Source organism: Setaria viridis, chromosome 8, assembly GCF_005286985.2.
Source record: "Setaria viridis chromosome 8, Setaria_viridis_v4.0, whole genome shotgun sequence".
NCBI classification, from domain to species: domain Eukaryota; kingdom Viridiplantae; phylum Streptophyta; class Magnoliopsida; order Poales; family Poaceae; genus Setaria; species Setaria viridis.
Window position 1 is genome coordinate 9329039 of NC_048270.2, and position 11774 is coordinate 9340812.

The 11774-nt window shown below is 44.5% G+C and overlaps 1 protein-coding gene across 1 annotated transcript; it reads left to right on the plus strand.

Annotated features, from left to right (window-relative positions):
* Positions 1–545: 545 nt before the first annotated feature.
* Positions 546–1707, plus strand: LOC117833698 (ethylene-responsive transcription factor ERF024). The gene has a single exon (XM_034713292.2). The coding sequence runs from the start codon at positions 743–745 to the stop codon at positions 1331–1333; it is 591 nt and encodes a 196-aa protein (XP_034569183.1). The 5' UTR covers positions 546–742; the 3' UTR covers positions 1334–1707.
* The last annotated feature ends 10067 nt before the right edge of the window (positions 1708–11774 follow it).

Here is an 11774-nt window from a genome sequence, read left to right on the forward strand (position 1 = left end):
AACGAACAATTGTTACTAAGACGCCAAACAGAAATATTTCGAGTTCAAAATAAGTACAGATGTTCAGATAGCCACACTGCGAAACCCAACTTTCCATATAGCTCCAAACCAACGTATAAAATTCAGGTGCCACAAATCTTAAGAATGACAAGTACGGAGTACATACATCCAAGCGAGCTAGCCTCCAAATTAAGACGTTTGCACTATCCAGGAAGCTCCCCTCCCCTGCTAAAGCAAACCAACATCTCTGATGACTGATGATATCCTTCTGCCGGTGGATAATGCATCAGCACAATCTTCCTCCCCTCTCTCTCTCTAAAACTTTATTTATATCCCAACACCCCTATATATAAATATATATATGAACAAAAAAGAAATTCGGAAAGGGACACGTATCAGGCTCCAGCTGTCTCCACCCAGCTCAAACATCACCTCGCTTGTCCTCCTCCTTCCCATGCATGCACCCATGCGCGCGCTTTCAACGACACCTCCCCCCCCCCCCCCCCCCCCCTCCTCTCTCTCATCTTCACTCCTTCACACCTCACTCCCTCCCTCTCTCTCTCCTCATCTCTCCCTATATATACATCCACACATGCACCTCCCAATCCCAACACCAACTCTCTCTCTCATCTCACTAACCTTGTTGACATAGCTCAAGCTCGGTCACTGCAACTTCAGCTCCTGGCAAGAAACTAGCTAGAGGAGGAAGAACAAGCTTGCTCGGTTGGTCACTGCAATAACAATGGAGGTGGTGATTGATAATGCCGCCGGCGTGGCGGCAGGCGACGTCGCCGGGCAGTACCGGGGCGTGAGGAAGAGGAAGTGGGGCAAGTGGGTGTCGGAGATCAGGGAGCCCGGCAAGAAGACGCGCATCTGGCTGGGCAGCTTCGAGTCCCCGGAGATGGCGGCGGTGGCGCACGACGTCGCCGCGCTCCACCTCCGCGGCCGCGAGGCCCGGCTCAACTTCCCGGCGCTTGTCCACCACTTCCGCCGCCCGGCCACCGCCGAGCCCGACGACATCCGCGCCGCGGCGCTCGAGGCCGCCGCGCAGGTCCGGTTCCGGCCCGACCTCGTAATGCTGGCCGGTGGCGGCGGCGGCGGCGGCGACGGCGACAGCTGCGGCAGCGCCGGCAGCCCGGACCTGCTGCTCGGCGACGACGTGGCCTGGGACGTCCTGCTCGGAACCGACGAGCTGGCGCCCGAGTCGCCCAAGATGTGGGCTGAGCTGGCCGAGGCCATGCTCATGGCCCCGCCTGTATGGGAGGGCAATGCGGCGGACAATGACGAGTGGGCCCAGGGCAACCTCTGGGACCTACCTGTCTGGCACTGCTAATCCCGGGCCCACCACCCAGCTGATGCATCTTCTTCACATCCTTTGGTTTTAAGAGGTGTGATGAAATACTAGAAATCCATATGGATTAATCTTCCCAAAAAACATATAGATTAATGAGGTATTCTAGAGAGCATAATCATGGTTAAGAATGTTCTGATGATTCTCTTCTTTGTTTCTGGGCATCTCTGGTCCTGTGTCAGTGTGCAATTTCTTGGTAGTTAGCAAAAGGTCTAGCTAGCCAGCACGTGCAATTCACGTGGGTAAAAACAATAAGTATGATGTGTAATTCTTTCTGTTTTTTGTCATGGATGAGAAGTTCAATTGCAATTGCAAAAATATATATATGGCTGCAAAAGAAATGAAGAGACATAATTGTAGCCTTTTACCGCAGAGAGCAAGTGTTTTGTTTTATGATTTTGACGCTAATTTAAGGCACTATAGCGTGAAATCCATTTTGTAAGCCGGGGTTAAAATGAATTAGAAGCCATTCAGACGGCACTATAGCGTGAAATCCATTTTGTAAGCCGGAGTTAAAATGAATTAGAAGCCATTCAGACGAAGCTAGTATTTTTGACTTCACCGACTTTAGCTTCACCGGTGAAACCGTTTTGGGATAAGCTCATCCAAATGCCTCCTAAGTTTCGTCCTGCTTTCACCTCTTCTATGTGATTCCATTTACAATAAACAAACTCACTTAGCAGGAGGCTCTGTACAATTTGTTTTCTGCAGTAGCAAGATGCAGGGTCCTACAAGTTTAACCCATTGTCAGTCATGAATGGGTGCTGTTCCGGTGGGCATCGGCACAATCTGGAGACATAACTTCACTCACCCGTTTGTCGTGTATTTGTTCATAAAGAAATTTGTTGATGACAATGGTTTTAACTACCATAGAAAGGTCTTTTAATTTATTTCCACCACATCTAAATTTCAACTCGAAGTAACAAACCACAGTATCAGAAGTTCAATCATTGATAGAATCAAACAAAAACAAGAGCCTAAAGAATGCTGTACGCGTCTTTGTGTGGATATGCATTCAAAACAAAACAAAACAAAACAGATTCTTGTGTGCATACCAAACGAGGAATCCATATAAAAGGCTTGACGTGTATCAGAGGAACATGAGCCTGAAGTTTCCTGATGCTGATACCTCCAACGACAGTGTCAGATATCCTGGGACCCACCCAACCCCAAACGCCCGTACGATTCATCCGGCCGCTTCGTACACGCACCTGCGCCAGCGCCGTGACGTAAAAAGGAGAGGCTGACGACCCACGCGTTCGTCCAGGTTCAGCTCACGGAATCGGGCAGCGAGATCGCCGTGTCTCCTCGATCGCCCTGGGAATTATTGCACTACTACGGTGATGGAGCAATGCAAGGCTCTTAATCGGGCGGGCAGGCATCAATCATGAGGCGTACGTGCATCTGGTCATTACTGTTGTGCTGACGACGGCTTAATCATTCGATCGTGTTCCACTGTTCATATATGGGTAATCATGTGCGTGCTGATGGCCGATGATTAATTGCTGTTAACCTCGCTCGCTAATACAGGAATTTAGTCAAAATTTGAAACTTATAGTGGGAATTTGCATTGCTGGCCGGAGGGGGGCATTGGCCCCTATATATGGCTCCCTATGGCTATATTGATACCTAGGCGAACACCCCGAGGGATTGAATAAGGAAAACAACAACGTAAACATCGACTAGCTACAAAAACTCTACCAACAACATGAAGCAAACAACACCCGTTGACAACTTAAACTAACACAAAACCCTCAAATGGAACGACCTAACGCAGGGGCAGCGATGAAACTTTGCTACAAGTTATGGGGAGGCATGACCATCCAAATCCACCAATGACTTGAGGAGGTCTACTGGCAGTGAATCTTTTCGGATGTTTGCATTTCTTGAATTGCACTCTCGTTTATCTTCCCGCCCTTCCCAATAATGCCCAAGACTTTTACCACTTTTCTATGGTGGGCAAGGCAAGCACTTCAAGACGATGCGTTGCAGGACTTATGTCGATGTCTTGCTGACATTCTTGGTGGTGATGGGAAATATATATAGAAGAACACGTAAGGTTGTACTTGCTTTTTGTGTGTGTGACATGCGGAGAAGACGTTGCCTTCATCACCTTATCATTTGGCAGCTGGGCTATTCAGCTTTTCTCTTAACAGTTTTCTTTTCTCCCCTCCTGTTCTCTCTTCTCCCTCCTATTCTTTCTTTGATGTTCCCCATTTCCTTTTTCTTATGCGAATTTATTTGATGTTCTCTTTTTCCTCTTTCTTTTGCGAATTTATTTGATGTTCTTTTCAATTTGTACGAAATCATGCGCATGTCCTTTAATGTTCTAGCTATAGAAGCGGTGAAAACTTGTATGAAACCACTGCTGATGGATAAACCACAATGCGCTAGACAACAACAACAACAACATTTATCGGCTTCTCCAAATAAATATAGGACTAACAGTTTGCAGAGCAAACTTGGACCCAACCACATTTATTTGCATGGGCATTGGCAAAGGCCACGAGGTCATGGCATGCAACAACAAGGGTTGCATTGAACAAGCATGGGTTCGTCTGCATGCATATTTTCCAGCTTAACACAAGCGTGATCTATATGCAAAGGCCAGCCAAGTTGCCCATTTGTTTCCCTTTTTTTATCTGAAAAAGGGTGTACATGTATTTGAGATTATTTTCTGGGGATCAATTGAAGCTCATGTAATTATGAGCAATCAAGCAAGTTGTGCAGAAGTCAACTACATAAATTTCGTCCTACAGTTTACCATCCCATGCCATCCTTCATTTCCAAAGGTACAATTCTGACATTTTGCCAAAATTGAAGATAGCAAAATGAACTTTTCAATTGGATTTTAGCATGCCTGGAGACGAAAAGGTCGTTGATTTTTCTCGCTAACACACTATAGAACAAATTATTTGATGTAGGACCAAATATTTGTGCTTCGTTATTTGACATCATGGATGGTTTTGTTTTTTTTTATGGAACAGTAGTGCTATACTACAAACTACACCTAAGTCCAAAATCGTGGATCCATCGCTGCACATTAACTCATTAAGAGAGTATGTAAGCATCACATTATATTAGGGAAGTTCTTTATTGCAAATGAACTAGTGGAACGATACTTTAATTTTCATGTTTTACTAAGCTAATGAGATAATTCGGAATCATCCTTTCCCTGTGACTGCGAGGCTAAGACCATGATCTGAGATATTTAGAAGCACGTACGCGTAGCGTAGACTAAATTAAATTAGAAGGGAGCGTCTATTGGGTGAGTAAAATTAACCTTTCCCTCACTCGATTTTTTGACCATATGATCCTAGATCGACGGACGAGATCGAACTAGTCTCCTCCTTTATCTCCTTCACCGGTTACCCAACCTTATCAGCTCGCCTCCATCTGCCGACGCCCACTGCCTCCTCCCCGCTGCCTCACCGGCGCCATCCCCGGCACCAGCGAGACCCACCCTCCCACCACCGCCCCTCCCTCCTCCCTCCTCCACCCCCACCTTTCGCCGCCGCCTTCTCCGTCTCCAGCGGCACACCGCCATCTCGACCACCGCTGCCCCTGCCACCACCGCCATCGGCTACGTCGCCCCCGTCCTAGCACCGCCCTCCACCACTGCCTCGCCAGCGGCACCCCCACGACCGCTACCTCTGCCGAGTCAGCCTCCCACTGCTGGTGAGTTCCCAACCCTAGCAACCTCGAAACTCTAATCCCGGAAACCTCGAAACCCTAACTCCCGAACCCCCTAATCTCGCTGTAGCTGCTCGCAGGAGCTCAAATCCCGGTGAGGAAAAATCAAGTGAGGAAAGGCCGTATTTCACTTGGGTGAGATATACCTTTTGCCTTAAAATTAAAGGGCCTGTTCGTTTCAGCTTATAAGCCGGCTGAAAAGTTGAAACGGCTAATTTGTTGTGAGAGGAAAACACTGTTTGGTGGCTGATAAGCCGGCTGAATAAGCTGAAGCGAACAGGCCGAAAATGGTGATCGACGTATCCTTATTGAGTTATATATAGGTTAACCAGCGGTACGCATAATTTTGTTATGGAGAAACCAAAGCTGACGATATACAATTTACGTCTACGAATGCGATAACCAACTTCATCTCACTTCGACACGTATCTGATCACGATGATGTCACATTATCAGCAGCATTCGACGGTTAATATAATAAATAATATGTCCATTTCATAGCCAACATATCCTATAGTGTGTCCTGGACATATGTGATATGACAGTCCGTCCAGCCGCGTTTTCGCTCGATCAAGACTGAAAGCTCAAGATCAACAAAGGCAACAAAGAAAGGTTAGTCACCCAAAAAGAGTTGCGGTTCCTTCTGACAAGTCATCTAGGTAGAGCATACTTTCAAGGCATTGTCGACAGTAAGATGACAAATAGACAGCACCCAATTGAACAACGTGGAAGAAGAGCTGGGGTTTTCTTTTTTTTTTTTGTTCACGATGTTATTGATAGAAATGGACACCTTTTCTCTTTCTTTCTTTCTTTTTTTACTGAAGATGCAGACATATATGTAGGTTGAGGATCGGAGAAGTAACAAAATTGTTGGGATTCCCACAACAAATTCGATCTTCATTCGACGGCAGTCGACAAAAGTTTTATTGTTTGTAAAAAAAATGTCACCCTTTGGACGATCATGTATCCTAATGGCCTTACATTTCCTATGGCAGGCAGTACGAAGCAGATAGGAAATAGGGCTTTGTAATCCGTCCAGGGAGTAAGGAACATCGAGCAAATCGGTCTCCCACTGTGTGGCACAACACAAGGGCAGGAACTCGTCTTGCTGCTGATCCCCGCGACCAAAACACACACACACTCAGGACACGGTCGTCGTTGCAGCACGAGACACCAACACATGGCGGGCATCGAATCTGATTAAACAACAAACCCCACTCTCCCGCCCTCATTAAACAAGAGCAGCGATCACCTTCCGGAGATCGTTTGTTCAGATTCGCTCTCGCTCTCTGACGATCGATCGTAGTGGTTGGAGTACAGACTGGCGCACTCATAGTGATCGAGTAGGGCAAAAGTGAGTGCAGAGTACAGAACACCTGAGAAAAGAAACAGATGAAAGGCTCACCGGAACGTCGCCTTCCACCGGATCGATCGCCACCGGTGGAGGGAGGCGAATCTCCTTTCCGGTGGTCATCGGATCCTCTCGGGTTCGACGGCCAACCATTCCTGTAATCTGGGATATATGACATTCCGTGCTCGTTTGATGGTGACCAGTGTGTGTAGTGTGGATGTTGGTATGCAGTAATGCACTGTGGTCGATCGGCAGCCCAGAAGCACGCACAATACCATGGCCGGTTGGAACTTGTACGTACGGTTTAGCTTAGCTTTTTATTGGGCGATGATTGAACCACAGTTCATCCACTGCTGCGGAAAATCTGTACAGGGGTGGGTGGAAAGAAATTTACAGGGGCGGTTACATTACCCGCTCCTACTTTTCGCAGTTAAAAATAACTATTTGCAGAGCGTGTAACTTATTCGCTCATGTTAAAACCCATTTGTAGGGATGGGTTATGCCGTGATCATTTGCAGAGGTAGGTAACGTCATCACCGTCCTATGACCTGGCTCTACAAATGCGTCTCCAGAGGTGGTCTACGAGCTACAGTAACCTGCTCTTTTTAGCAGTGAGTTGCATTTTGGGCAGCCCTAGGAGAAAAAAGGGCGTGTCTCCAAATCGTTTTTTATAGTAGCCGTAAAGCCATCCTTTGATTTAGTTGAGATATGTGTGCATGTCTTATTGTGAGTTATCAATCGAACAACATTTTGCTCAACTTCGAAATCATGAGCAAGTGTTTAGAGAATGTGCACTCTTTGAACACGTATTTTATTTATTAAGAGAAGATAACGTGGTAAAACGATCCAACGAAATGACCTAGACTAAAATCTATTTAGAAACCAACAGTTGCAACATGCAATTACCACTTAGTTTGACCAGCCAAACATTATTCTGTTCCCTATTTTGACACAATAACAAAAAGGTAGACAAGCTGCCGCGACAACAGGTGGAGAAACAGAGTGTCACTCTAACCTGAGCCAATGAAACTTTCCGCAAAAATGAAAAGACAAATGTGGTCATCCTCAACTTAGCAGCACGAAATTTACAAATTCAAAACATATACTCAATGAAGGAATCAAAGAAATCGTCCAAAACTTCAAAATCTCTAGTAGTGTCTGGACTCTGCTGTAGACTGACCGAAACCTTGCAAGCAATTGAGCCTAGCTGCAGATGGGCTTTGAGGCCCAGATCGAAGTTGGTCATGGGCTCCACTTGCATCATCACTTCAGCTAAAAGTTAATTCAGCTTGATCTTCTAGCTGAGCAAACAAGGTGACTGTAACACCCCCAAAAACGTGAAGTGTAAACTTACGCTTTGTAAGGCGGAATACCTAAAATCTTGCCTGGTTGACCGGCTATTGTAAACGGAGGTTAAAAGTTGACTTTTTCATGCGTTGCTCGGATTCGCGATCAGACAGCGCACGTGCGTACCTCTCATCGAATGCTATCCGTTTAACTACCCTTACGTTTGTTTTTTCACCAAGTTTGATGGCGCTACAGCAATTCGTGTGAACAGTAACTGACTCTCGATGGTTCTGTCCGTTTCCAATTCACGTACGTTTCCCCCTCAGCCGCACCTTTCTTTTTCCTGTCTCCTCTCCTGGACAACATCCCTGCCTAAACACTTTGTGCCGTCCTCCCTATCCACAAGGCCAGTCCTAAGATTTGGAAGGCCCGGAGCGAAAGTAAAACTCGAGACCCTTTAATATAAATATTATATAAATATATACGAAATGTTACCAATAAATACTTAAATGTATCTAAAAGCAATATTCACACCAAATTATTTATACATATTACCTTAAAAGTTTTTTCTAACATTTCTCGATGCAAAGTCACTTATGATAGGGTTGATGTCAATCTCATCCAACAATTTCTTCTCGATATATAATGTTGCCAAACTATTTAACCTCTCGGGACGATAGAGGTTCTACCGGTGCGGTGCCGACGATGTAAGCGCCGCTGCCAGTTGCATACTTCTTGATGATGTAAGCGCTGGAGCGTACATTATGAACGAATTGCCCTTTTGCCCTGTTAGGCTTTTTGGTTCTGTTAGTTATAATCAAGATGAACTACGCTAGGTTGTGCGTTCATTTATTTCAGTAGTTTCAGTTCATGCATGAACTATGACTAAGCTATATTTATGTTGTATGTTGATGTATGTGTTGAATTCTGTTCAGTTGATGTGTATGTGTTGAATTCTGTTGCATTCTGTTCATTCTGTTCAGTTGATGTGTATGTGTTGACTCTAGATTTAATCTGTTCGGTTAATGTTCTATTCAGCTGATGAGAGTAATATGTTGTTGTTATGAACATCTAGCACATACACGTGCATATTCCTTTGAATATGCATTTGTTATTTGTGTAATTCGTTCATAATAATGCGGTACTAATTATGCATCAAATGGAAAACAAATTTTTTGGCTACCTCGACAGTATTCTAATAGGCGCTAATAGACATCGGTAGTTGTAGATTAATAAATGTGGCGGCCTAACTAGACACCACTAGGACTAGTAACCTCATATGCATCTGCGCTAACAATCACTGGTAGAATTAGCTACTGAATCGTACCGGCAGTCAGTGAAAGCCGATTAGAATAATAACATATTCTAACGGGTGGAAAAGTACACCTTCATGTTAAGCGAGTTATTCGTGTCATTTCTGACACCGGCACGAATAACCTACCACCATTTGTATTGGCCCCGTGGTAGCGGTTACAGCATCGGCACGAATGAGGTTTTCGCGTCGGCACGTATGAGGGTCGGTGCATTAGTGACAAGTAGGAAATTATTGGTTATGTGACTAAGAGGAGATCATAAAACAATTCGTATTGGATCCATAGCTGGCCAAAGGGATATTGATCCATGACAGATTAGAGTTCTAACGAGCCTACGGTTTAGAAGTACATTAGAGTACTCTATGAATATATGGTTGTGGGGTTAGGAGCGAGTCATTCCATCATTCTATCTATAAAATAGTATATGCAAGCGTCCTCTGAGCTAACAATGAGGATGAGGGGCCATTTCATCTTTAAATATGTTTTAGCTGGGTTTAGCTGGGTTGCAACAGCTAAAGGAATTGTGCACATTTTAGTCTCTAGCTAAAGTTTAACTGAATTTTAGCTGCCCCCGTTTAGTTCCCTAGCAGCTAAATTTTAGCAGCTAAAGTTTAGATGGTGGATCATAACAGAATTTAAGAAGATTTTAAAGAGACATGCTCCACTTTAAATTTCACGAGATAGGGCGAGGCGCGGGGAGCAATAAAATATGAGGGGAGAAAAAGAAAAGTGAGGGTTAAAAAACCAATAGAGGAAACTAGGAGAAGCTGTTCAATAAAATATTTTCGGATGAGACGGAGCCATAAAAATCTGCTTCTTCACCTGAGATATCAGGATGAGACGGAGCCATAAAAATCTGCTTCTTCACCTGAGATAGAGCTAGAGTCATTAATTTATAGTTCTTTGATGGTTGGTAGTTTTTATTTGCCACGAATCTTTTGCGTGACTTTAATCTTGACAAGTTTTGCACCATTTACTTTTTTCTGCATTCGTAACTGACTTTCTATATGCAATCTTCACATTCACGCAGTGATGGACGAGAAGAAATCGGGGATTAAGCATGCTCCTCGCGGCAGTGCATCGAACAGAATTGGGTACACTTCTAAATCTCTACATCGCTATAGAGTTTCGAGGTTGCGGAACTTCATGACAAAAGATGAATCCGAAACTAGGTTCTGAGAGAATACATGGGCAGGCTCTAAACCACTTAACAAGCATTTATCCAACCTATATAATATAGTATACTATTTTCAGGTAACCGTGGCACCAAATGCCATTAAATATATCGTTTAGAAGAGTTTTGGTTAGATAAATTGACTGCTCGACGTAACCTTTTAGCTAAAATAGGCACTCACCAGCTTCCGATGGAAGAAATAATTTTACATGGGAATTGCATAGACATAACAATAACAAATTTACAGTATGGTCTAAGTATCAGTATCTAATTAACCAAGGTACTCTATTCATTAATAAATTGAAGCTAAAGAACCATTTAAAGGTGAATATTTTCCTTTGATAAAAATGGGTATTATCTTAACAAAGGATAACTTAACTGATACCAACTCTACTAGGAGTAAAAAAATATTATTTCTATGACTGTAATAAAATAATTAAGTATTTCTTCTTTAATTGTCGACATGCTAATATGGTGAACCCTACCAAGGTCAATAGAGAAAATGATTAATGAGCATGGGTAAAAAAGATAGGATTTTGATTTTTGTAGGCTAATTCGGTGTATGCGTAGCAATGTAGTTTTGATAAAAAAAAATCGGAAACGCTATGGTCAGGGCGTCCGGATGGTCGTATGCTCCCCACCACTCCGTTCCTTATCTGTTTCTACCGTTTTTTCTTCCCCATCCCTTTTCTTCTTCAACCTTCCATCCCGACGTATTCCTCATCCATCCCGACGGCGGCACGCTCCCCAACCCCGGCAGGCTCGTGCCGCACCCCGGTGGCCTCGTCACCCACCCCGACGGCGGCGCGCTCCTCCACTCCAGGAATCTCATCCCCCACCCTGGTGGCGCCCCTCCCCCCACTCCGGCATCCTCAACCAACCGAGAGCGCCCAACGCCCCCGGATCCGGTGGCCCTCTCCCCAACCCCGGCGAGATCCGAGCGGGGAAGGATCGGGCGGCGGCCATGTTGCAATAGGTATCTCACGATGTTGCAGTAGGGATTCTTGGATGTTGCAAGCGCTGTACATGCGCACGGGTGTTGCGGATGAACGTATCGTGTGATGTTGCACGATTGATTTTCTAAGATGTTTCGATGTTGCAATAGTTGGCTTTTGTTATTTCATCTGTCAATTTTTCATGTTGCAATATTTTTTCCCGTACGAGCTCAACCCCAACTCAACATATGATGATTTTTTGGAAATGTTGCATGAAACATGTGTTTAATGTTGCAGTGGGAATTTTTCCTCACGAATATTATGTTTACATTGAGTTATTTTTTTTGCATTTTTTCATGTTGCAACCATAGATTTTCGATGTTGCAGCTATTTTGTTTTGATGTTGCAATGGAATGTCGGATAATTAGTGGTATTTATTATAGTACTACTGTAGCCGTCAGATTTAAAATGGATGGTGATGCATGTGTCCGACGGGAGTTGCTCCCGCCAGACGTCCGGGCGCTAGCAAGCCCGAAAAAAATAGTTCAACTCTTTTATGTAAACTGTGTTGAGGGAGCGTACTTGCAACGATAATAGTACCTATATATATTGCAGCGTGAGGAAACAAGAGATAATGTCTGTTTGGCAAGTAGGCGTTTGAGATCGTCGC